Consider the following 27,810-nt stretch of genomic DNA (forward strand, 5'->3'; position numbering starts at 1 on the left):
GAGAAACCCCCAGAAAGAACAAAGACCAGCCTTTCTCAGGGAGCCTGGGGTGGTGCCATGGCTTCCAACTCACTGGTTCATGTAGAACACCGGATAATTACTTGGCCTTTAGAAGTCAATAGAATAAATAAGCTGGAAAAGGTTGAAGAGAAAAAGCCAGTGAACATGTAAGTAGAGGAATCTATGGGGCCATTTAAAAGGACCAGAAGCAAGAGTCACAGAGCGGCAGATGGAATCTAGCCCCGTGTGGCCTTGCCAAGCTACCTCTGAGCAGTGCTGTGCAGAAAGTATTCTATGTCCTCTGAAGCATTTGTGGCACTTCCTAGCCAAATTCTCAGGCTATTTCTATGGAGCTTACAAAAAGAGAGTCGAGCAGGGTTGGTGTGCCCTTCCCTTGTCATTCTGCCTCCTCTTCTCAGCTTCATGAAATAAATCTCTGGTTTAAATGAAATTGTTGAAAAGAAAATGGAAAATAAAAATGGTGGAGGAGCAGGAAGATATTAACTAGTTCTGACTTTTCACAAAACAAGAAGAATTTCTCTAAGAGTGAACGGTGTTTATTTTTCATTGAGTTTTTTTTCAATCAAATGGAATTGCTTAATTTTAAAAAAAAAACGTATTTCTTTTCTCCTTAAATACTACAGACAACCTCATTTTATCGCAGCAGACACCTAGGAACAAAACACTGGACCCACCAGAGAAAACTGGGCAATAAAAGCATCAGAAATTCAAGTCACCTATGGAAGAGTTACTGTTAGCTGGCAGCTCTCAATTCTAAACAGAAGTGTTCCCCAACCTATTGGATTTGACAAAAGTTTCTTAGAACTGGGGAGCTGGGAAAGTTGGACTCCTTTTAATTCTATTCCAATTGTTTTTTCTGTGTAGGGAAATTAAAGTCAATGCATCAAATGAAGACCCAAAGAAACATTTAAAAACTCGTTTGACTAGTATTCAGTATGTGAGATTATTAAGTAATAACTTGTCCACCTAGTTAACCTTGTCCTGGAATATATATAGGTTATTTGTAGCCGCCACTGCTATAATATTTTCTGAAGGATGCCAAGCTGTATGCAAGATCTTTTTGCTAAAGTCCAGGCTGTCGACACTGATCTCGTCTTTTCTCCGCTTGCCCCCCACGCACACTTTTCGGGGTTTGAGGATAGCCCGGGGTTTGCTGTTTTCCCTCGAGGCCTCCAGGGTCACATCACGCTTGGTATTTCGGTCAAACATCCTGAAGAAGTTATTGTAGGAGCCCGTCATGATGACACTGCAAGGCAGAGAGGAAAGAGAGAGTGAGTGTTTTGGAGACAGGCAGTAACATACCCCAATTGTGTCTTTCTGGAGCAAATGACACCACACTGTGGCCAGCTTATGGTACTGTAAGTTTTATTATAAACAATAAGCAAAAAACCAAAACAGGCTCTTCAGTGCGATTGTTGACTTCCTCTTGAATTACTAAGAGCACCAAGCTCTTTGGCTGGGCTTGGGAGTGAAAGTTGATGGTAACTCTTCTTGTTACTTACTTTTGCTTGATAGATTCCTTTTGGTTCCTTGGCATAGTAAATGAGTCCAGTGGTCTTAATGATCCTGGCCTTCCCTCCCACCCTCCCATCAGGATTGTGACTAGAATGAGGTTGTGAAAGTAGGAGCACGTCTGAAAACAGTTGTAAGTAGTTAAAGCATGGCTGCCTGGGGACCTGGAAGGTTTCATGGCATCAGGGTGGCGGGAGAAATGGCTGGTGTGCTAACCTGGGGCGTGTCCTCTCCCCTTCTGAGAACCAGCTCTGAATTCAGCCTTTCCAGAAAACTTATCTACAGAATGGATGTCCTCGGGGTCTTAGGAAGAGAGTAGTAAGCAAATTCAAATTTTAAAAGGATTCGGGACAGTAGAGTAAAAAGATTTGGTAGTACATAGACAGACGGTATCTATGTTTTTATGGGAGTTATCCATTCTCAGGGGTCTCTTCAATTGATTAGGAGAGTAGTGAATGCCTAATGCCTTCTAGAAGAAAGGTACTGACTCTTTAATGGGGACATTTCAGACATGGTGACAGGCTGAGGGGGAAAGGGACAGCCCTTGAGTGAGGGGTTCTGCAAGTGCTGAGGGCTCCACCTCCACAGTCTCATTTTGACTTCTATTATCCCATAAAAGGGATTTACAGAGAAGTAAGTAATTTGCACAGCGTCACATTGCTAGTAAGGGGCAAAGCCTGGCTTCGAACCCCATGTGCCTGACTCCTGGGCGTAAGCATTGGGCCACTTGGCCTCATTCCTTCTAGGCATTGACGTTCATTTCCCCCATCCTGACCCCACTGATTTTTAAACAAGTTAGAAAAAGTCTTTTCTTTTTTGGAAAAAAATTTCAACCTCATCTAAACCAAAGACAACAGTTCTGCACTGTGATGTTATGGAAAGAATGTTAATCTTAGGATTCAAACTCAAAACTTCTGTCTCTACTACTTACTACTTTATGAGGTTGGGCAGGTTACTTTCCCTCATTAAGCCGCAGTTTCCTCAGCTGTAAAATGAGGATGAAGAAAACAACCTTGTCGGACAGTGGTTGGGATTAAATAAAATGATGTGTGTGAAGGTGCCTGGTACATAGTAGGTGCCTAAGAAGCAGAGCTTTTGAATTCAGGCTAAGATAGAGGGAAACTGGAGTAATATGTAAATGATAATATCTACTACTGATAAACGATAAATTATGTCTATAAATAAAGAATAAAATGATAGAGCTGAATTCTTTTCCCCTTGGAGAATTTTGTTCCTATGTCACAGTTGATTTGCTGTCTGTCCTATACCTATGAACAGTGTGACTTGGGTCCTCTGCCGTGTGGGAACTCCTTCTAGGCCCGCTAAGGTGAGGGTTCACTTTGGGTCAGGTGGCAAAGAAAGCCAAAAAACAGGCAGAGAGAGAGAGAGAGAGAGAGAGAGAGAGAGACAGCTCGTGCTCAGTGAAAGCTTGAATCTCTGAGTGTCCTACTGTAACAGAGTGGCCACGCTTCCAAACACCACTATTGGTGCCACCTTCCTCAAGGAACAAAACCAGCCCCTGGTAGCCTGCATTTAGTTCTCATGGAATTCAGAGAATCATTCATCTGTATTTGTCAAACGAAAAATGAACTATTGGGAAGTAATATGAAGTACTGTTGAAATCAAAGGCCTTAAAATAGTAATAAATCACTTCGAGGGAATGTGATAAATGAGGTCAACTAGAATTCAACTAATGAACCGCCAGGGCCTTTGGCCAGGTCTACACTAGCAGCTTCAAGGGAAAACTTCTGACTTGGAAAGACCACTTTGCAGTAATCTGAACTGTTCAGGCTGGAATTTGCTGGTAGATTATTATTGATCTTTATGTAGGCACGTTGACCTAGTGCTGGGGCTGTCTTGTGTGTGTAAAAGGTAAGACTTTCTCATTGACATCCAATGGTCACCTGTGCCAGTCCCGAAACAGGACGCAAGGCTCTCACCACAGCCTTGCCCTTATTCCCACGCCTGACCTCACGGGTCATTAGCGACCCACACAATGCATCCTGGCCAGGCCTTGGGGCCCAATTTTGACCTCCCTTTGGCTGTACCCCACTTAGGATAAATTGCCCAGAGCCCTCTCAAGGCAAGTGTCCTCTCTTGGAAGGTTCCTCAGCCACAGAGCCTTTCTTACCTGTCTGACCCATTCCACACGCACTCGAATTTATCAAAAATGCAATCATTTTCATAGAGGGAGCACAACTTGCTGCGGAGGTAGTCATGAACCTGGGGAGGAAGCACATCAAGAAGGTCAGATATTACTTTAAATGGTAATTTTTTCTGCAAACACCTCATCTTATGCTGTAAGCTTTAATTTTTTTGTGTATCCATGTCTTGAATCAGGTGTGTATTTGAGTCCAGGTTTGGCCCTTTCTAGCTGTGGGACATTTAGGATGGGCGGGTGAGCTGCCATGTGGCTGGTGTGGATTAAACACGCTTGCTTGTATAGACAGTGGCCGACAGTAGGGGCCAGTAAGTGGTAGATTCCTGTTTTCTAAGTCAGTTTGCTCAAATGCATCAGAGGACAACATCTAGTCTTTTATTCAACAAATGTTTATCAAATACCTGCTATGCGCGTGAGATAAAGCAGTGAACCAGATACCCTTGTGGCGCTCAACCCAGTGTCAGGGGAGAGACTACATAATCAAGTAGATATAGAAGATGTTTAGATGATGATATAATTAGAGAACAAAAAGGTATGGAAAAAGAGATGGGGAGATCCTGGGGGTAACATTTTATGCAGGGTGAGTAGTCAAGGTAGCACTGGAGCAGAAGCCTGCAGGAGACGAATGAGCAATGGTGCCTTCTGGGTGAAAGGCTTTCCAAGCATAGGAAACAGCAAATGCAAAGTCCCAGGGGCAGGAATTCTGGAGGGAGTATGGTGGAGGGGTGGCGAGGGAGCAGATGACCAGTTCACATGGGCCTTTATTCTGGGTAAGGAGAAGAGACCTCACAGGACCCCTGAGCCTGCTGTGTTGCAGTAGATGGCAAGGGAATAAGGACAAAGGCAGAGAGATTGGTTGTGTAACCTGGGTGAGCGATGATGGCTTGGACCAGGGCAAGAGCAGTGGCAGGGAGTGGTCAGATCCTCCTCTTGTTTGGAAGGGGGAATGGATAGGACTTGGATCAACTCTGAAGTGTGGAAGAGAAAAACAGGAGTCAAAGATTGCTTCCTGATCTTTCTCCTGGCAAGTGGAAGAATGGAGGTTCCATGTTCATCTTTGGATACAATGATTTGGAGATGTCCCCGCAAGTAAAGCAGTTGAGTAGACTCGGGCGAGAAGTGCAGCCCTGGATTGTGTGGTCATTCTCTCCTGTTTCTCTTTCCCAGTGAATAATGTAGCACTGTTGTCAGCTGAGAGGTGGGTGGGGAGGATGGTTGGGAAACCGTGTAGGATTGCTGGAAAGGACTGGGAGACATTTGAAGTTGTTGGAGGTGCCTTTCAAATAAGATTGATCAGCATGGTTGGCTATTTTTTCTCCAGCAACATTCAGCAACTCAGGTGTAGATACCAAATAGATGGATGAACAAGGTTCAGAGAGTAGTCACCTGGGTTTATTTTTCGAGGTAATCCTTCCTGAACCCACTAGCAGAGTGTGGTAATGACAGTGGGCACACCCAGTGGGCTAGCTTGTTCTTACTAGTCACACACCTTAGCTATAACATCTCATTTGTCTCTAAACCATCTTATAACATAGGTACCCTCATCCTCTTCACTGGAATGGAGCATGAAGCTCAGGGATATGACATCATTGATCCCAGATCCCACAGGAAAGTATTTGGGTTCTGCAGGGCACACCGTGAGCCATGCCAGCAATCTGCCTCCTGCTCGCTCTGTCCCCCAGCCTCACCTCACATGGGGTTTCAGTCCTGGACAGGAGCTGTGATAATGAACTCAAGTGAGGAGAGGAGAGAGAGAGAGAGAGATAGAACTGGGTGAAGGCGGAGGGATGCTACCAAGGGCACTGTCTGACTTTGTTTAGATTGGGAGTGATGGTTCAGTCACCTTCCCCGCCCCCCAACTTGGGCTCCTCCTCCTCCCTTGACCCACTGCGTTCTCTTGGGTGCTGAGCTCGGAGGTTCAGTCGTGTGCTTGGCACTGAGCAGAGGAATGAGGTCAGATTCAGCCCATGTTCCACTGGATGTTTTGGGCAGTTGAAGAGCTGAGTTATTTGGACAGTGTGTAAGTCTTTCTAACTGCAAATTAATTTGCCCCACCTTTGTTCTCTTGCTCCCAAACAGTTCCAGGCCTTGCCAGGTGAATGGCTTCAGTGCTTTGGTGACAAGGGAATCCATCTACAGCAGGGCTTGTAGCATTGTTAGATGCATTTGGGGACACAAGGGTGAGGCTTGTGTCCTGCCCTTATAAAGGTGTCGCTGCTATAAATGAAAGCACTGGCCTACCTTAGGGGGCAGAGTGGCAAAGGCTAATCAGCAGGGCAGCCCTGTGCTTGCTAAGGCCTGGCTCCACCTGCCCTCTTCATTGCGAACCTTTCCTGATCTCTCAACATTCACCTCTGGCATTTTGTCTTCTAGAAATACCTCAGGTGAGTAATGTGTCAAAACATGCATGCTTTAGAAGCGTGGGCCTGTTAGTGGGAGCCACCTTGCTTGAGAGTTCCATAAATAATTCTCGAAATACGGAAGTTGGGAAGGATTCAAGGAAAAACCTAGACTGAACCACTATTTCTCCTCCACAGCACCTAAGGTCTGGGGAGCTCCTGCCCACCTCCGACTGACCGCATTTAAAGAAAAAGAACATCTACGATGAAGGTCAGTTGCATTTATGTTCTGTTGTTGGAAAAAAAAAAAAAAACTTAGGCAAACCAGGTGGACCTTTCTCCACCAAAGGAGAAAATAAGGTAAGATATATACATGAGAAACACCTGGAGCAGCGGTCCCCAACAGTTTTGGCACCGGGGACCAGTTTCATGGAAGACAATTTTTCCATGGACAGGAGGTGGGGGATGGTGAGCAATGGGAAGTGGCAATAAATACAGGTGAAGCTTCACTTGCTTACCTGACCCTCACCTCCTGCTGTGTGGCCTGGGTCCTAACAAGCCACTGGCTGGTACTGGTCTGGGCCCCGGGGGTTGGGGACTGCAGACTTAGGGCTTGGAGCAAGAAAAAACTTAAAACTCATGCTATTTGATGTTTTTTTCCTCCATGTTCCAAATATAATTTCTTTTCCATGCTGCTGTTAGCTTGTATGTGGGCTTCTTGACACTAGCCTGAGTCTCCCAACATGGCGGTTCTCAAAGTATTTACTTGCAGAAGCTGGTGTCATAGTCTCGCTCGGGAGACCTAGCGAGAGTAAACTTTGTTGTTCTATTTCAGGAGTTGACACACTTTTCCTATAAAGGGCCAGATAGTAAATATTTTAGGCTTTGTGGGCCATATGGTCTCTGCCACAGTAGCATGAAAGTAGCCGTAGGTGATCTGTCAATGGTTATGCGTGGCTGTGTTTTAATAAAACTTATTTACAACAACAAATGCAGGGCTGGATTTGGCCTATAAGTTGCAGTTTGCCAATCCCTGTTCTACAGGAAAACTTAAAAGTAGCTAATCATACTTATGTCTACAGACTTTGATTCATAGAAACATGGTGGGAACATTACCTGTCTCCCCGCCCAGGGCAGATATTAATCAATGAATTCTTTCCCACTGGACCTCACAACCTTTTTCAGTAGTGTTCTAGAAACTCACAGCATCAGAGTTTATTTGTTTTTTGATATAATATACATATTTAACTAAATTGCTTTGCCACAGACCACGTACAGTTAAAATTTTGCCATATTTCATTTCAGTACATGTGCTACGACATTTCCTCTTTCTTAGTGTTCTACAAAGATGATGACCCCAAGTCTTCCAGCAGCTGGTTTGAGAACTACAATTTTAAAATGATTACTTCATGTCACAGCTGGCTAGCTAGCTTTGTCTTAAAAGCCTTCCCCTAAAATAACAATACTGACTGTCCTTGCCACCATGTGTCCTAAATCTCCTCTTTCCTAGTCCAGCAGGCCACACCTCTGTAACCACCACACATACTTAGGGTTACAAGCTGGAAGAGAACACAAGAGTGGGCACTGGTGACTAGAACCTAATACACAAGGGTGACTGTAGCCCTGGGCTAGAGATGAAGGCTGTGAGTGAGGGCTTGGGGGCAGGTGATGTGGAGCTGGGCTCTAAAGTCTGGGCATGATGCAGGCAAGAATACTCGAAATATATGGGGGATGCTCTGGACCACAGGGGAAACTAAACTATCTGAACTACATATGTGGCCTTGAATCCTAGCTTCCACACCATCCTCCAGCACCTGCTGGAACTCATAGGCATCCAAGTCTCCAGTATCCTCAACCTTTCTGAACTTCTCCTCCTTTGTCCTCCAACTGAAACTCAGATCTCCCCTGAAGACACTGCTTCTCCTGAGGGCACTCAAGGGGTGGCTGGATTTTTGCTCTCACTCCGTGTGGGGTACCAGACAGCTGTTCCTGTTTAAAATCTTCATCTCCTTCGAAGTCATGCCGTCACACTAAACTTCTTGCTTAACCCATCCTTCTTACAGTCATCAAAAGTTCTCTGAGTCCTTAGTCCTCATTCCTTGAAGCAATTTTAGCACCTCCATGTCTCTTCCGTCACTATTCCTGCCATCATTTTTAGTTAAATACTCCAGTGTCTCAGTTACTTCATCTCATAATATTCAATGCATTTTTGCTTTTGCTTTTTTTGGTCATATTATGAACCTTGTCATTGCTATCACTGTACCTGTTGAACAAGTCTCCCTCTGCGGCTGTTGCTACTTCCTGTCTTTTTAATTCACTCTTTTGAGTTTCTTGACTCTATCAATTCCTCAAATCCGTTGACCTAACTACTTTCTTCTGTTCATGATTTCCCTTCTTACCTACCTTAGATTCAGCAGTCCATCATTACAATCACCCCCTTGGCATGTATGCTCAACAAACTTGGCTTTCTCTTTCTTTCCATTGCACTCACTTGGTAAAACCCCACTGCTGATTAAATCTAACTTTCTGCCCTTTCCTTACCTGTACCAAGCAGGCGAATGTGGCTGGGAAGAAACACATAATCACACAGATTAGTCTCACTTTAAATAAAAAATATATTGACCTCAAGTGGATCCCTGAGCAACCCTGCAACATTTCCCTCTCTTAAATGAGTATTTTATACTTTTTCTTCCTTCTCATTTAGCTGATGACCTTGCTTATTATTTTACTGAGCAAATAGAAGCAATCAGAAACCATCCACATGTCCCATTACAAAAGTTACAACCTACTGCATCTGTAGCTACATGCACACTGCATTCCTTCAACAGATTGATGATCCACATTCCCATCTAAGGACAATTCTGCAAGGGACTCCGTCCCCTCTCACTTCCCTTGAGGGCTTTGCTCTTTCAATTTCTCTCTCTCCTGGCTTACTCCTATTGGCAGAAAACATGCTGTAACAACTTCCTTTCACGGGTATCCCATTCCAGCTACCATCTAGAACAAAACTGGTTGCAACAGTTGTCTGTCCTTATTACGTTCACATCCTCTGTTCAGTCTCTTGAACCCACTGCAATCAGACATTGGTGCACACAGCTCCACTGCTCCTCGCTCATCAGGGTTACTGACCATCTCCACATTACTAAAGGCAGTGGTCAGTCCTTAGTCTTTCAAACTGCATTCAGCAATAGCATCTGGCAGCTGCTGACTTCCTCCTCCTCGAGACAGTTTTTTCACTTGGCTTCCTGGACATACCTCTCAGTTTTCCTCATATTTCACTGGCCACTTTTCTCCAACTTTTTGCCAAATTCTCTTTCTATTCTTAACTTCTAAACACTGGAGTCCCAGGGCACAGTACCTGACAGAGACTTTTTTCTAATTATACTCATTGCCTAGAAGATCTCTTCCAGTCCAATGGCTTTAAATACCCTCTGGACGCTCAAGAGTGTCAGATTTCTGTCTCTAAGTTAGATATATCCAGACTCACACCGCGCTGTCTACTTGCCATCTCTGTTTGGATACTGTGTTTGGCTTCACGTGTCCAAAACCAGACTCTCCATTTCCTTGTCTAAATAACTTGGCAACTCCACTTTCCTAATTACCCTCGAGAAAAACCCTGGGTGATCCTTGGTGCTTCTTTCTTCTCCTGTTACATCCCACATCACATTTGCCCTCAAATCCTATTGTTTTTACCTTGGAAATACATCAAGAGTCTGGCCACCTCCGTTGCTAATACCCTCACGGAGTATCAGCTACGGCACAGTAGTCCCTACTCCGCTTCACTAGAGCTACATGATCAGCCTTGGCTACACCTCCAGGCTCATCTTTCTGCCTTTGTGTTTCATATTCAAGGTGTAAGCCTTCTGAACACCCCCATTTCTCTTGACTTCAGACCTTTGAACCTACTGTTGTTTTAAGAACACGCTTTTCCTGACTAGTTCATGGCAGTGAGGACTCAACTTGAGGGTCACTTCTAGAAAACCTTTCAACCAGTCCTGCGATGTGCTTCCATGACACTGAGTACCATCCGTTGCACGACTGCATACTGAGCTCCTCAGTCATCACCTGCCTCTCCACCAGATGGTAGGCTCCGTGACAGAAGGACCACGTTTGGCTAGTTCACCTCTATAGCATCCATTTCCACGTGAAGTGCTCAGTCCCTGTGGGTTAGATTGAATTCTGGTCTATGTGCACCCTTACCTTAAATCCTATGGAGTTTCCAGCCTGTGCCATTTTATCGACTATGTCATTACGTACTGGCTTTTACTCTCCTGCCCTGTGAACTTTTGCAAGCAGAGGCTGACTTAGAAGCTCGGAGGCAGTGCTCGATATACGTATGAGCGGGTGGGGTTCTGTACCTGGTAAGTTTCAATGGGGCGGTTTTCCATGTTGAGGTCCCACACTTTAACGGTCAGATAGTCCCTGGTCATGATATACCTCCCGCTGTGGCTGAACTTCACATCCGAAATCGAAGAGATAATTTCAGAGAAAAACGATCTGTTGCTTGGATCTTCCGGCTCTTCAAAAACTGCAGAACAAAAGCAAAACAAGATGAATTTAGCACGTCCTTATCAACTGATGCTAACGTGTTTGGACCAGCTAGGAGGCTAAGAGTCTAACTAAATAGGGCTGGTGTCTTCAGCCTGTAATAAGTAAGCTGCTAACAGACAACTGGCAGCTCCCTGGTGGCAGAAAAAGCTGTCACTGGTGGCTGTGGTTTATTTCTCACGGAAGAACGGACATGGCACCTGTCTCATCTGTACATCTGGTGCTGATCTATGTGTCTGCTTCACATTTCCCCTGGTCTTTGGGTGTCACTGCACGTACCAAAACCTGGAGTCATCTTAGGTGTGTAAAAAAATTTTCTTGACATCTTTATTGAGATATAATTCACATGCCAGAAAATACATTCACTTAAAGTGTACAATTCAGTGGTTTTTAGTATAATCACATAATCATGCAATCACAATCTAAATTTAGAACATTTTTATCACCCTGCATTCCTCTAAAAAAAAACTCCATACCCATTAGCAGTTGCTCCCTATTCTCCTTCCTGTAGCCCTAGGTAAATACTAATCTGCTTTCTGGTTCTTATTCTTGAAATTTCACATAGATGAAATCATATAACACGTGGTCATTCATTTGTGACTGGCTTCTTTCACTTAGAATATTTTCAAGGTTCATACGTAGTGTAGCATGTATCAGTGCTTCATTTTTTTTTTTATGGCTGGATGATATCCCCTTGTGTGAATACAACACATTTTGTTTAGTCATTCATCAATTGATGAACATGTGGGTGGTTTCCACTTTCTAGCTGCTATGAAAACTGTTGCTATGATTATGCATGTACACTTTTTTTGGGGGGGGGGGACAGTCTCGCTCTGTCACCTGGGCTAGAGTGCTGTGGCATCAGCTTAGCTCACAGCAACCTCAAACTCCTGGGTTCAAGCGATCTTCCTGCCTAAGCCCTCCTGAGTAGCTGGGACTGTAGTAGAGACAGGGTCTCACTCTTGCTCAAGCCTCAAGCAATCCTCTTGCCTCAGCCTCCCAGCGTGCTGGGATTATAAGTGTGAGACACCACCTGCATGTACAAGTTTTTGTATGAACGTATGTTTTCAGTTCTCTTGGATCATGGGGTTTAACAGTGAGGGCTTTGCTGTCAGACTGTCACCTACTTGTGTGATCTTGGGCAAGGTGCTTCTCTGTGCCTCAGGTTCTCTTCTATGTAAACTGTGGCTACAATGTCTTTTATGTACATTGTCTGTTTGCTCTGATATCCAGGCTCTTATGTTTCTCAATAGCTTCGCTGATTTCCACTTACAGGAGAAAAGACCTGGTTCCTCACTATGCTATCGAAGCCCATCATAAACTGCCTCTGACGCTTCTTTCTACCTTGATTTTAAATTTGTATATAGAATGTATCTTGATGTCTCTCATTCCTAGGCATTGCCTGATAACTCTTTCTTTTGATTCGTACACCACATCTACTACATATTATTTCACCCCAACTGATCTTTTCTTTTCTCTGAAGCCCTATCATACTTGGTCTGGCCATTTATTATTGGCTCAGGTACTCTCTTACGATGAAACTATCATTTCTCACATTATTTAACAATTCATGAGTTTGTCTTATCTCTTCAACTAGGACATGAACTTCTTGGGGGCAGGATTTTGGTTTTACTTATCTTTGTACCCAGAGTCTTACACACAAATGCTCAATAAATATGTGTTGCTTGATTGGAACCAAAGCCAGACAAATTAATGAATTCTTTGCCTTCTGGGTGCTTAGTTTGTACAGTATTAGGCTGAACTATATGCATTTGTAGATATTTAATTATTTCTGATCCACAAAAATGGCAGTTGCATATGGTTCAACCTAATAAGGGTTTATGTCACAAGTTGAGGCTGAAGCAGACACTGGCCTGCAGGTTAATTCATGCTCCAAGACCTCCTCTTTCCTGCTTGCTTAATACACTTGTATGGTCAGTAATATATTCCATGTAGAAAGCCTAAGTACCTAATAATTCTCTTTCAAACCTTGCTGAATTAAACCGTGAGCCAAACCAAAATGTTAATTTTCACAAAACCATTAAAGAGAAGAGCAACAAAACCTTGATCCATCAGAATTGAAACTGAGAATTGAAAAAGCCACTGACACAGAAAACCATGGCTCATTCCAGCCTCTGACCCAATGTCTCAGTCTGGGCCCTAATCCCTTGGGCTTCAATCAAGCATTAGTGAAGGCCCTGGGATTCTGATTGGTATCCTCAGAGTTGAGAACTAGAAGTGAAAAAAACAATTTCACATTAGTTTCAGCTCACAGCAATCTCATCAGTGCTGGGAACTCGAAAACTCCTAAGTCAGAGGAGGTGGAGCCCCCAAGCCTTGGTCACCTGCAGAGACAGCCTGGGGCAGGAAGGGGGCGGGGACGAGCTCAGCACATTGTGCTTCCGAGAGTCAGTTGATTTCTGCCTCTGTCAGTTACTAGCAATGGACATTTTATTTCCTAACTCTAGCTTTGGTTTTCCCAGCTGCAAAATGGGGATGCACATTGCTTGGCACACAGCAGGAGCTCAATAAATTGCCAGTCACGACTTTCAGCACGCGCTGCTTCTGTGGGGGCCAATCATATTTTATTCATCAAGACTCTCAAGAATTGGGGACTGAGGAGCACAGCGCCTGTAGGGTATTTAAAAGACGTAAAGAATGTTTACAAAGAGACCCTTTCAATGTTTTTCTCTTTTAGCTCCAACTTATTTAAGTCTTTAAATTGACAAAGAAAAATTGTATATGTTTACGGTGCCTTTCAATGTTACATCTAGGAATTTGGTCTCTAAATACTTGGCATAGCAGGAGGCCAGTGTAGCAACACTGGAAAGCCTCAAAATGACACCCTCACCAGATGGATGTGAGGTGATGAGGACAATTCTTTAATCAACCCACCACTAATTATTTGTGGAGTGCCTGTTTTTTAGGTAGGACACAGAGAGCAGGATGCAGATAACACACCCGCACAGCATTTTGCGGTTCATGACATGTCTCAGTATCAACTCCAGGAATTATTTTCATTCATTCAGCAACATTTAATAGTATTAATAATTCCTGTAGATGGAAAGCTTATAATATTCTAGGTCCTGTGCTTTACAAGTTTTATCTCATTGAATCCTTAAAACAGCTTATGAAGTGGTTCATATAAAACAAGGTATCATCTTTTATATGAACTGGTTCATATGCGGTGGTGTGGAAAACTACAGCACAGAGAGAGGTTTTGTGAGCTGTCCAGGGACACACAGCAAGACCGAGGTAGAGCTGCATTTTGAACTCAAGTCTGTGCTTTGTTCTTAATCGTGATGCAATTCTACCTTGTACCATGTACAAGGCCTTGCTGAACATTATCAGTTAAATGTTGTATGTGCACACACATGTACAACACAGTACATTACCTAGAGCATATAAATACAAAGTATTTGTGGGATGGACACATGCCAGGCCCTGTACCAAATGCCAAGACACAAAAATGAACAAGTCAGATCCAGTCCTATTCTTAGGAAGCTCACAGGATAGGGGAAAAGACAAACATTAAACAATCACAAACGTAGTTCCAATTGTGAATAAGTGAGATTTTGCTGTTATCAGAGGGGAATAAAGGTGATACGGAACTAGCTAGTGCCATGTAAATGGAACATCAGTGTGTGTTCCATGAAATTTACTTCTCATACCCCTTCCAATGTCTGAGATGCTTAAAATTTGCTCAATATGGGGTACAACAGTATCTGGTGCCTGAGTGATAGAACTTGAGACAAATCGGACCTGACCTTTCTCCAGCAGACCCCTGGCTTGGCATTAGAGATCCTGCTCACCTGCAAGGTTTCTAACTAGCTACCAAAAAATACAGACATCAAGAGAATAAAGGAAGAGTACTATGGGGGAGGCAGGCAGAGCTTTGCTCCCTTTGTGAGGTCTGATGGGATAGGTAAAGTTTGCCAACAGGAGGGTTTGTTTTGGAGATGGCAATAACAACAATAACAAGAACGATAACTTTTGCTACCATCTCTTGGTCCTCAAACTTTGAATACATTATCTCATTTAATGCTCAAACTTAGGAGGAAGGCACTGTTCACATGTAGAGATAAGGACACAGACCAAGAGAGCTTTAGTCAGCTGCCTGACCATCTGTCTGCCCGTGACCCTGCCTCCGCAGCTGGGCCTGGCCTTGCTTTGTCAATATCATTTCTCTGTGCAAACGATCAAGTCAAATGGGACCCCTCGTGTTCTAGATATACCCGTGCATTCCCACTTCTGTGCCTCTGCTCCTCCTCACCTCTTTCTGTGCCCAGCATGGGATGCTGAAAAGAACATCAGACTGGGAGTCAGGGACGCTGGGCTGGAATCCAAGTTGGGCACCAATCCAGGCTGGCTCTTAATAATACCTATCATCTACTGAGCTCTTGTGCTGTGTGCTTTACACGTATTAACTCATTCAATATTCATAGGTATTATTACTTTATCCTTTCCACAAATTAGTCTAATCAGTCAACTCAGCTGCAACTCACAGCTAGCAGGAGCAGGGCCAGGATTTGAACTCGGTCTGCTTCCAGATGTTCTCAACCTCTGTCCTCCTGTATCTCATTTGAATGACTCTGGGCACGTGTCAGCTCTCTGGGCCTGCTACCTGAAGGAGTAAGTGTTACCTACCTGGTCCTTTCCAGCTCTTAGATTATAAGATCTATGAAATTCCACTGGTCTTCCAATTTCTCTCTCCTAATCCCCATTGTTGTACTTTCCAAAGTGACTTCAGCAGAATGCTCAACTTGTGATATGTCAAGAGTTCCAGATTCTGAGGTCAAATAAGCTTGGGGAAATGCCTACCAAAGTTTGAGGGTCAACAATGCAATTAGCCTACTGTTGGAGTATTATAGGATGTTTAGCAACTTACCTGGCCTCTACCCACTAATCTGCCCCCCCTCCCACTCCCCTCATCAGCCCAGTTGTGGCAACCAAAAAACATCTCTAGATGTTGCCCAATGTCCCCTGGGGGGCGTGATTGCCCCGGTTGAGAACCACTGCTTCACTCCTACTTGAAAATCGTATCTGAGCCCATCTCTCTCCTTAGTCCAGTTTATGTTTATTTGCAATTCACTTGCAGCTCTGTGTTTCTCCAGTACAGGGTTCCTCAGAATGTACTTGGGGTTACAGTGCTATAGTCAAAGCAACCGAACACCTCCTTTCAAACCCCACAGGCTAGCTTATGTGCCCTGTGCACACAGTGTTTTGTGTTACAACAGGTACAGGTGTGAGTGTATCTCTGAGCCATAGGTATCTTGTGTGAGCCCTCTGATAGGGCTCAGATGACTGGACAAATAAATAAGGACCCCAAATCTAGGGAAAGCCTTGAATTCACCAATAAGAAAGAGGAAAAGTTAAGAAGAAAATTGCAGACTTTAGAGACAACTAAAGCTACATTCATTCCAGCTGGGGCAAAAGCAGAAAGGAAGCAAGCAGTGAGCTGGGTCTTGGGACTCTGGGGACAGGAGAAGAGAGATTAGGTAGAGCAGTGGGAAAGGCCGTTTCTGGGTGTGGCTTCTTGCTCTTGACTTCATACTGGGCACTGCACTGGAACTCATGCCCATGTTGAGGGGTCAGGAGGGGACCTGGAGGCCACCACAGCTGATCCTGGTGGCCTCCTCACTCTGTCCCATATGGTGTGATGGCTGAGAGTGCAGATGGTTCCCAGCTCTGTTGCTTCTAGGTTATGAAGCCTCGAATGAGCAGCTTGACTCCCTCCAAGCTTCATTCTCCTAATCTGTAAAATGGGGATAACAGCAGTACCCACCTTCTGGGGCAGTTGTAAGAATGGATGAGCTCTTTCATGTCAAGCACTTAGCAAAGTATACCCAAAACAACAGGGAAGGCCGCAGTCATGCAGAAGTAGGTGCTGCTTAAGGCAAGCGTGGTGTGAAATGAGTCCAAAAGCCTAAAGTGTGTTTCCATTTGGTTCAGATATTAAGAGGTACCAGCTGTGATACTGATCCCTGGGTCCGGGCTGATTGGGCCATAACACAGATGCACAAGAGCTTGTCTCTGGACTGTCCCTTGAAATACACCCTCCTTGATACAAGTGTCTCTCATCGCAGTGTCACCTGCACCCTGGCTGTGATGACTCGGGCAGATGAGAAGGAGAGTAAGGGCAACAAGCCAGGGGGATGTGAAGGTCTGATCCTGATGAAAAAGGAACAGACTCGGAATCATGCACGGGGTTTTCAGCTGCTCACTTCTGCTGACATTTCTTCCACAGAGCAGCACAGCTGGCACGCTTTTCCGTTTGGAGACATGGTTGACAATTTCCCCATAATGGGGACACAACTGGCAATCTTCCTACAGAGTGAGGCAGATGGCAATGTTCCTTCAGAGATAGGCAGGCAACAGTTTTGCCCCTGGAGAGAAAAGGCTCTCCGATTGAGATGCAGCCAGTAATTTTTACTACACAGAAGACACATCCAATAATTTTGCCCGATGAGAGAAACGGCCAACAATTTTCCCACAGAGGGTAAGAACTCCCTCGGACTGACAATGCTGGCCTCTATCCAGCCGAGGACAGCGAGAGAAGTGGTTTAAGATTTAATTAGTGGCCACTGTGCTACCATGGGCCTAATGACACAGTCTCCAGACACGGACTTGGAGACGGGGAATTTAGATCGTAGTAAGACTCCGATGGAGGATACTGAATTGGGAAACAAGGAAGCTCAGTTGCTTAACCTGTGTGATTTGCTTTTCATGTAGTCCTTCGTTCATTTCACAAGCAATGCCGCAGTAACACAATGCACGCCAGGATGCAGAATCAGAAGGTAATCTAGAAGAAATTTTATTGGTCCCTAACTTGTATATCACGGTTTTCAAAATGTTTCCATATCTATTATACTTCCTTCATGAGTATCATGTCTTCTAATGAAGAATCATTCAAAGTTAAGAAATAATGAGTCAAAGCCTTTTTTTTTTTTTTTAGGCAGAAAATAACAGACGAAAAATTCACGGGGGGAGAAGTGATGAGCTAATGGACTGGTGTGATCAGGAAAGGCTCAATAAGAAGCTGAGACTTCCATGATCAAGAAGCACTGGAGAGATGAGAGGTTAGTAAATAGCTCCGGCTTTGAGGACCATGTGGGCCCTGCTGGAACTGTTCAACTCTGCCTTTGCAGCACAGAAGTGGCACAGGCAGTATGCAGCAAACAGATGACATACATCCCACTAAGGCTCCGTATATGACACTGAAATTTCAATTGCATATAATTTTTGTGTGTCATGAAATAGTTTTCTCTTCTTTTGATTTCTTCAACCATTTAAAAAAAAGTAAAAACGTGATTCTTTGCTCGTGTTGTACAAAAACAAGTGGCGGGCCCTAGTTGGCTGCAGGCCCGAGGTTGCTGGTTGCTGATGAGGTTTTGGGGATAGGCGAGGCCTCCTATGCTAGTCAGGGGCAATGGCAGGAGGAAAGGACTGGCAGCACAGAGAGTTCACGTAGAAGGCTTGGAAGATGAGATCATTGCTTAGTAAACTGTAAATTGCTTTCCCAAGCTATGTCTCTCAGGCTGGCGCATGAGACGTCAGTGGGCTTTGGAGTCATCTATCAGGGATAGAACCTGTACTCCATCGTTGCCAGTGGGATTGTCTAAGCTGATTTTCCTTATGTCCTTAAGATTCAGCTTCATTATCTTTAAAATGCAGATATCAATACCTACTTCGCATGGATATAAGAGTCAAAAGAGATAAAGCAAATAAGACACCTAGCACAGCACGTGGCACAGGGTCAGCAGTCCACAAGTCTGAGTGTCACACACCATGTGCCCCACAGTTATGGAGCACCTGGAGGGTGTAAGGCACTTGGAGAGGTGCTGGGGTTACAAGAGTGAGCAAGAGCAAGATAAATACAGTCCTTGTGCTCCTTCAACAAGGAGTGGGCCTACTTATTCACCATGGCTGGGGCTCTTCTCACCTCTTAAATTAAGACAAGTTGCTTATTTTCCTGCTGGTAGGCAGAATAATGCCACCTTCTCAAAGATGCCCATACCCTAATCCCTAGAACCTGGGAACATGTTATGTTACATGGCAAGGGACAATTAAATTTGCTAATCAGCTGCCCTTAGGATGGGGAGACTGTGTTAGACTGTCTGGGTGGGCCCAATGCAACGGCCAGGGTCCCTACAAGTGAAACAGGGAGGCAGGAGGGTCAAGGTCTGAGTGACCCAGTATGAGAAAGACAAGACTGGTCATTGCTGGCTTTGAAGGTGGAAAGGGGCCACGAGCCAAGTGGGCAGGCAGCTTCTAGAAGCTGGAAAAGGTAAGAAACGATTCTCCCCTAGAGCCTGCAAAAAGGAGCCCTGCCCTGCTGACACCTTGGCTTTAGCCCAGTGACAGCCACCTCAGCCTTCCAGAACTGTAAGATAATCAATTTGTGTTATTTTAAGTTACTAAGTTCACTACATCTGTGGTCATTTGTTCTAGCAGCAATGGAAAACTAATATCCCCTTCTCCCCATATTGTCAACAAAAGGAGGGGACAGTTTGAGCTCTCCCTCAGTTCTGCAAAGCCACCCTTGCGTCCCTGGGCCCCAGTGCCAGCTCCCTTGCAGTAGCTGCTCCCCTACAGCTGGCCAGGGCAGGCGGCCCGAGGGGCTGCTTCTGGGTGTGCCAGGACAGGTTCACTGCTTCCACGAGAGCTGGTGAACCACCCCAGCTCAGCTACCCCTTCCTCCTGGCATTCCTCCTGCTGCTGCTGTACCCACAGCCTGCCACAGTCCAGAGAAACAAGAACACAGCAGCTGCAAAGACAGAGCCAGCCAAACTGCTCAGGGACATCTGGGCTTAGCAGTGGAATATGCAACTACACGCAGTCCTGCCATGTGTAGGATGAATCATCCCAAAGCAATGCCACTGTCCTGCTCAGACACCTACAGCGACTTCCCCTTGCTGAGAGCCAACAGTCCCACCCCCCTTGGCGTGGCACTCACGGCCCTTGGTATGAAGCCCTAGGTCAGCGTTCCAAAATCACTGCCCACTTCTCTTCTGTTCACTCCACTGAGGTCTGACTGGTCTACCCATCACAGGCACCAGGGTTGGAGAACTCCTGCCTCCAGGGGCCAGGCAGGCAGTGACTTAAGTGAAGCATGCACAGGTAGCAACAGGGAATGGCAGGGACTGTGGCAAACTAGAGTGTCCACACCCTAGAAAGGGGACACTTTCTACTCAGCTCTAGCTGAGCGCTGCCATGCATGGCCAGACTGTCATTTGTAAAGTCTGTATTTTCTCTGAGAAACCCTAATTTTTCTATGCTAGCAACTAATTAAAGAAATTTGAGCGTGTGGTCAAACATAAGTCATCTGCAAGCCACGTGGGCCACAGTTCGTGAGCTCTGGTTTATGTCCTGGAATGATGACGGCAGATGCTGATGGAGCGGTTGGAACTTGATCCATGCTCATTCCCGACCCATCTCTGCTCCCATTTCTCTGATCCCATCCAGCCTTCGGGGACCACTGTTCTCTTCTAGGGAGCCTTCCTGGACCACCTCAGCCCACTGCATCCTTGCTTCCTCCTTACCTGCTATTCTGGACACCCTTCAAACTTCCTCCTATTATTTTTTAAAAATATGGATTTGTTCAGATTCACAAGCAGTTAAGAAATTCCACGTTGGGGAATGGGCCACACAGAAAGGAAACACCACTGATGATAATAATAGCACCTGTTTGTTAGCTGCCAAGCCCTTTACAGGTAAGGACTCTCTCTCTTTCATAGCTGAGGAAACAGAGGCCTGGGGAGACGGGGACCCGAAGGAGCATATGGTCCCTGAGTGGGCACAGCGGAATTGCGAAGGCTCATTATCTGCAGGGTTGAAACTCCCCGTGACGGAGCCTCTTCTGGAACCTGTGCTCTGAGAGACGGGACGCGAGAACCTGCGTTTGGCTGAGTGTCTGGCTTAGGGTTCGCCTGTCAAGCCGCAGGTCGAGTTTGAGCTAACATCCACAGACAAGTTCATTAACTGTGGGTCTGTTTGTCCTTCTTTTGTGAGGAATCATCATTCATTCGCCAAGCAGGCCTGGTGCCTTTTTGAGAACTGTCATTCTGGGAAGATATTGATTGAAGGAGGGCTCTGAGCACGCTCTCGGCGGCAGGCGGCAGCTGTCCAGACGAGAGGACGAGTTGGCAGTGGGGGTCTCCATAGGAGCCTAATGAAGAACTCTGGCAACAGCAAGCCCGGCCTTATGGGGGCTCATGTTTGGTCTTTCACTCTCTGGAAGATCAGTGAGTGGTGAAGGGACCCGTGGGCCTTGTGCTCCCGCTGCAGAATTACACATTCCTACAGCCCGTGGGCTCCGGGAACATAATGGCCCAGTCCGTGTGCCCACTCAACACATCATGGGTTAGAGACCTCTAGTCTGCCGACTCTCTCTCTCCTCTACCCTGACATAGCGCGCTCTCTCTCCCTCTTTCGCTCTCATAATTTGTTCCCAACAGGAAGCTTTGTGCAGCTCCTCCACGAGAAGCCCGGGCTCCCTGGGGAGCCTCTGCCCAGGTGGAAGAGACTGAGTGGCCGTTATTAAGGGCGATTGCCGGCAAGCTGGTTGTCATGGCACCGCCGGGGCCAGCGCTGCACTCCCACACGGTCCCCGTTTTCCTGGCCATACACATAATGACTGCAATGAGAGGCAGAGACACAGAACGGGAGGGAGCAGCAGCTCCCTGCTGCCAGTGATCTCCTTGTGGAGCGAGGTGAGCAGTTCCCGGCTGAGTGGGATGGGCCATCTTGGCATGGAAAGGGACCCTCGTGTGGGCTGGTCACTGCTTCACCGTCTTTTCATGGCTTCGGTGCTATGCCTCTGTGTTCCCAGTGCTGGTTTTCTACAGGAAAACGCTGCTCCTAATCCGATGACAGCCAGACCTGTGTCTTAAAGTCTCCTGGAGTTTGCACGCACTGAGGAGTAGTGGCTCCTGTGTTGGAGTACATGGAGCAGTAGCCTCTCATCTGCCAGGCACTGTGTTAAGTTCTTTATGGAGATGAAGAAATGAGGCTCAGAGCATCACCTGTCTTTGGTCACAGGCTAAGAAGAGGCAGAGCTAGGATGGAGACCCAACTCTGGCTCGACAGCTGACTGCCGCATCCCATATGGCATCGTTTTTCCTCCAGACCCCCGACTAGAAAGGGCAACCCTTCAAGCTGGTGCCGAGAACAGACATGGGGAGCCCCGTGCCTCTGAGGGCATGGGTCCCAGTAAAATGAAAGCCGACTGGTTCGAGAAGTCAACCTCTGATTTGGGCTTCGTTAGCTATGTGCTCTCACCAACCGCAGAGAATTAACCAGAATGGAGCCATCTCTTTATGAACTGAACATGAAGCACCGGGGCAATGTGGAGAACAGTCACCAAACTTACCGAGCTCCCACTACCTGCTAGGCCCTCCCGCTGGCTCCAGACATCCCATCACCACCTGGGCCGTCCTTCCCCTCCAGAGAGACCCCAGGACCTTGAGGCCACTGTGCTCTGATGCAGAGAGGACACATTTTACAGTCACTGTGGACAATAAGGCTTTATCTGTCAGCACGCACTTTTGCTTAACCACCTGGTCGTGGAGAAAGGCCATTCCCTGTTCTCACTTTGCATTTGGCTGAAAAGAGTAAAGGTTTTTCCATCTCCGCTGTTGCTCATGGACTTCCCTTCAGAGCACTCTAGACACACCCTCAGCAGGTTCTGTAGAAACCTGGGGTCTATGGTATGTTGACTTCCTGAAAGCCAGGCTCTACCTGGGAAATACTCATGTTCTCCCCCTAGGACCTGGCTTTCCTGCCGCCCCTCGTTCAGGCTTGGTGAGGCAAAGATGTGAAGTGTTCACAGGCATTATCTATCAATACACTCAACCATGGGCCTTAGACCTGGGTTTGGATCTAGGCTCTACTTCTGACTAGACCTTTGATTTACTGTAAGTTACTTGCTTTTCTGAGCCCAATTTTCTCATCTATAACTCTGATTTCATGGATTTTTATGAAAATAATAAAACACTAATAAACACTGAGTGGACCAGGCATTATCTCAGTGAATCCACATAACAATCCAATAACGCAGGCTCCATTATTTTCCCTAATCTATAGAGGTTAAGTGCAAAAAGTTAAGTCGAAGTTACCCACACGGGTTTATCTGACCCCAGAACCAACACTACTGACCACTGTGGTACACGTCCTCTCTCTAACCTCGTTAAAGCCAAGTTTCCAAACTGCAAGAATCTCAGAAACACCTATAACTGGCCTTTATGATTTACTTTCATGAACTTTAACAGAGTATCTGAAAGCCACCTAGTGGCTGACAGTTGTTCAGTAGGATTTGAAATTCTCTAAATGGTAAAATCCTTGTACATTCCAAGCTCTGCTCAATTGCTTCCTCTAGCTTCTCCCTCTCCCAACACCCCTTGATATCCTGTCTGGACAGTTCAGTTGAACACAATCACTTCCTTCTCTGAACTTCTGGAACAAGATCCTCAGTTCTGGTCAAGACACAAAAGTCACGGTGCAGACCACCATAAAATGTTGTCATATTATCTTTAAAGTAGCTTACTATACATAACTCAGTATTAAATAATATATTATTTTGTATTGGGGTCTGTGGTATAGACCATAAAATTTTCAGGAAGAAATGTTTAAAACTGAGACAATTGTGAGTTTTAGCTTATATGATTTTCCTGGGAATTGGGAAGGGCCAATGGCTTCATTTTACACACTTGCTTTAAGATTCATAGCACTAGTGTATTCTGAGACACACATTTAATCTGGTTTTAGAGCTCATTCATTCATACATTCAATAAGTATGATTTAGTATCCACAATATGTCAGGCACTGTCTCAGTACTTTTCTACTACCTTATACTGTCCCTGCAGCAAGCAACCATGCACTGGATTAACATAATAACATGAACACACAAGATTTTCAATAAACAGAGACTGAAAAATGCTATGAATCAGAACTTTGGGGACCACCTAGGATATGCTGAGGATAAGGACATTTGGCATCATAGTTTGCTTCAACCGTCTAACACAATATTCAGCATAAACACTTTTTAGTCAGTGTCTTCTCCTTTTGACATTGGGGATCTAAATTTCACATTCAATTTAAAATGAACTTTATAATAGGAACATTTCATAATTTTATATCCTCTTGTCCCACCATGATAAGTACATAAAGGCAGTAATTGCATGCACCTTTCCATCCCATTGTGCTTAGCACAATACCTTGTTAACATTTATTGACCAATTCTTTGCTTTGATTCCACAGTCTTTTCCCTAAGCTTGGTGCTCCCATTTTCCTCACATGTAACTCTTCAATGACAATTTCACTACATTACAGGGATTTTCAAATGACACCAAAATTCCAGGAATGTGCTAGCTGACCCTGGGATTAAGGATGCCCATACATGAGATAAATCTTATTTAAATCCTTATGTTCAGGTTAAGAATATAAAAGAAGATAAAGGTAAGTATCCTTATGAGATTCGTGGGGCCGAGCCTTCCCCTGCCCTCTGCTGCCTCCGGTGCGAGCTTGATAGAGATGGAAGACCAGCAGGTGTTTTGAGTAATTTGGCAGATAAAGGGCCTTACACTGATGGTGCTTGCGTGGACAGCGTTCTCACAATTCAGTTATTGATGCTCCCTACTGAGCTGTCAAAATAGAATTATGTGAGCTGCACAGGGGCCTTGAATTAGCCCATACACTTCAACTGGGGTCGATTACCCACGCGAGAGCCCCCCTTCCCTTCTCCGTCGTACAGGGCCACGCGAGGACTGAGGGTGCTTGTACTCGTTATGTGAAGTAAGAGATAAGCCCAGTCACTGTCAGCATTTTATACTTAATGTTTTCTGGGGCTTGATTTCCTCAGCTGTGAAAAGGAAGAAATGCTAGGAACTCATTGGGTTTGTATGAAAATCCATGATGATAAATGGATGAGAAGGGGCTCCATCAATGGTAAAGGGCTAAACAGCAAAAGATTTCAATTTAATCATTTTATGCTTTTTTTTTTTTTAAACATGAATCTTGGAGTCCACAGAATTTGTGACTTTCCCCTCCAAACTGTCCCTCCCTTAGTCTTTGCCAACTCACTCAATGAATGGCGCCTTCATCTAGGCATGTGCTCAGGCCAGAAAGCTGGGAATGTTTCCCGATTCTTTCCATCTAGTGTTTAAACAAGTCCTATTAACTTTAACCTCAAGGTATGGCCCAAATCAATTCAACGGCTTCACTGTCTTGGTCTGAGCCACTCCCTCTCTTGCCTGGAGCACTTTGACAGCTTCCTGACTCCTCTCCCACTATCTCTTCCTCCTGACTCTTCATTCTTAAACAGTGATCTATTAAGTACAATCATCTTACTCCTTTGCACAAAACCCTTCTAGATTTTCACTTTTTACAATAATATCCAAAGTCCTTACCATTCATTGCCTGCAGGGCTACCATGTTGTCCAACTCCCACGTCCTTTGCCCAGAATACAATGTGACTGGGGCCCGAGTGGTGCAAGGTGATTGCCCCGAATGTATGTCGTTGCTTCCATGACCTGGGCTACCTGCCTGCTCTTGCCTCCCCTCGTGTTGTTCCTCATCACAGTCCCATAGATGGCCCACCTGGCCATCCAGCCTCCCCTTGACCTGCCAAGCACAGTCCAGATTCAGAGCCTCTGCATTTGCTGCTGCTGCTTCCCCAGAGACATTTTTTGCCAAATCTCACTTTATCTTATATATGTGGGTGTTGTTTGATTCCTTTCCCCTGAATATAGTGCTGAAAGAGCAGGAGGCACTATTTGCCTAGTGCCTGCGACGGTGCCTGGCACATACCAGGCAACAATAAACATTTATTAAATAAATGAATAGCACTTGATCACGATTATTTCATAGACTGTTCTTCCCTTTATTTTGCCGGCAAACACCAAAATTTGCCTTGCATTTTTTCAATTTGCAAAAATGTTGCAACTTTAAAAATCTTAGTCTATATTTTATTGCCATTTTTCCACTTTATGGTGCCTAGGAATGCATTTCAATTTTAACACTAATAGAAGTTAAACATAACAAGGTGGCTATTTCATCATACAATTTATATATGTTATATATTCTTAAAGTTAGAAATGAGTGAACAATGAGTCAACCGCTCTATAGCATTAGCCTTTTGTGTAAAAAAAAAAAAAAAGCGCCAGATGCAAATTTATCAAATTGGAAGACTATAGTTATTTCCTTCCAAAAGCATTTATGTAGCATCTTTGCTATCCTAAATGCTGAGATGGTTTGAAAAAGGAGTCTAGCCATAACAGCGGTCTCATTTAGTGAGAGAGACTGAAATAGAAACAAGTAATTTAACATATGGTATTAAGGGCTCTGAGAGAGGGTATTTAATGCTGCTTGGAGGTCCAGGAAGTCTGCCAGAGGGGCAAGTGCCTTAACTGAAACTCAAAGGGTATCTTGGGCAGAATGATGGCTCCCCAAGGATGCTGAAGTCCTAGTGCCTGGAACCTATGAATATGTTATTTTACATGGCCAAAGGGAATTAAGATTGTGGATAGGGCTATGGTTGCCAATTAGCTGATCTTAAAACAACATTATTCTGTATTACTTGGGTGAGCCTTTAAAAGGGTCCTTAAAAGCGGAAGGAGGCAGAAGAGAGAGTCAGAGTGATGTGACGTGACAAGCACTCATCTCGCTGTCGCTGACTTTGAAGATGAGAAGGGGCCATGAGCTAAGGAATGCAGGCAGCCTCTAGAAGCTGCAAAGGGGGAGGAAACAGAGGCTCCCCTAGAGCCTCCAGAAGGGACCACAACTTTGCCAATGCCTAGATTTTAGCCAGTGAGACCCATGTCAGACTTGTGACCTGCAGAGCTGCAGGATGATAGATTTGTGCTGTCTTTAAGCCACCAAAGTTTGTGGTCATTTGTTACAGCAGCCATAGGAAATGCATACAGAGAGAAAGAGGTGATTTCTGATTTCACCTCTCGTGGGAAGGAAAGGGCTGTCAGAAGATCTATTATATATTTAAATTGTATGATAAAATGCTCACCTTGTTATGTTCAACTTACATTAATGTTAAAATTAAAATACATTGCACCTGTAGTCCCAGCTACTCGAGAGGCTGAGGCAGGAGGATCTCTTGAGGCCAGGAGTTTGAGGCCAGGTTGGGCAACATAGCAAGCCTCCATCTCTTAAAAAAAAAAATTATGACAAGTGAAAAAATGGCAATAAAACATAGACTAAGATTTTAAAGGTTGCAACATTTTTACAAATTGGAAAAATGGAAGGTAACCTTCAGTGTTTCCAGGCAAAGGAAAGGGACGAGGAGGCCGAAGCCCTCCTTAGACTCTAACAGGCCAATGCTGCTTTCTGGGGGAAATATCTCCCAGGCATTTTCTTGACTAGGTTTCTCTTAAACCTCAAATTCAGGATATTCACTGGTGCCTGCGACTGCCTTGTCACTGATGGTTTGTCATAGGCTGTGATGATAGGGAAGTTGGCCCTGAGATGTCTAGAGTCACCCCTAACCCCATGGCCAGCCTTTCCCATTCTGCGTGTCTCAGGAGCTGCAGCCATGCATGTGAGCCGGTTTTGGCCTCCACTGCTCTCTCATCCATGATCCCAAATGAGGGAGAGGACAGGACTTGGGAAGGTGTCAGCTGCTAATGAATGACACTCACTTCCAAAATTAATAAGCCTTCTAGTTCTTAGGAAAATCCATTCAAATGGAGTCTCCAGAATGACTAATTGACAGAACTGGTTAAATTAATCAAAAATGGAAATGAGGATGGAGGAAGGGGGAGGGGATTCTATTTTTACTCCGTGGCGTGGGCCTCGCCCATGCTGCTGTTAATTGCTGCTAAGCGCAAACGGGGTAGCGCAGCTTCAGACACTGGTGGGTGGCTAGATGGGGGTGGGCATCAGTGAGTTCTGTTCCTGCATAAGGCTGTTTGGCTTCTCTCCAGGGTGGGCCGTGTGTGTCTGTGTGTGTTTGTAATCCTGTCATCAGGCAAAAGTATTTTAATAAAGGACCTTGTCTTTTTAACCTAACCAAACTCCCCTGAAATAAACACTGTTAATTATGCCCCAGATCAATATTGAACCCCTTTCGGAAGCTGTGCCAAACCTCGGAGGCTTTAAGATTCATTGCAGCTGCAGTCTCAGCTGATGTCTTTGGACACATTCCATCAGAGACCTGGGGAATGAGCCGTAGGTTTATTAAGGGATCTAGTGGCTTACAGAACCAGGGCTCGGCAATTATGT

The 27,810-nt window shown here is 45.1% G+C and overlaps 1 protein-coding gene across 4 annotated transcripts in view; it reads right to left on the minus strand.

Moving 5' to 3' along the window:
* Positions 1–539: 539 nt before the first annotated feature.
* Positions 540–27,810, minus strand: part of PPP2R2B (protein phosphatase 2 regulatory subunit Bbeta) — a 410,135-nt gene continuing 382,864 nt past the window's right edge. For 2 of the 4 annotated variants that reach the window (XM_069484165.1, XM_069484168.1), the window contains 3 exons: positions 10,392–10,561; positions 3,665–3,756; positions 540–1,267 (listed from right to left, as the gene is read on the minus strand). In XM_069484165.1, the coding sequence (XP_069340266.1) occupies positions 988–1,267; positions 3,665–3,756; positions 10,392–10,561 (542 nt within the window). In that variant the 3' untranslated portion in view covers positions 540–987. The remainder of the gene's footprint in view (positions 1,268–3,664; positions 3,757–10,391; positions 10,562–27,810) is intronic. The other 2 variants (XM_069484166.1, XM_069484164.1) reach the window with 1 other exon arrangement.

This window comes from Eulemur rufifrons, chromosome 10 (genome assembly GCF_041146395.1).
Source record: "Eulemur rufifrons isolate Redbay chromosome 10, OSU_ERuf_1, whole genome shotgun sequence".
NCBI lineage: Eukaryota > Metazoa > Chordata > Mammalia > Primates > Lemuridae > Eulemur > Eulemur rufifrons.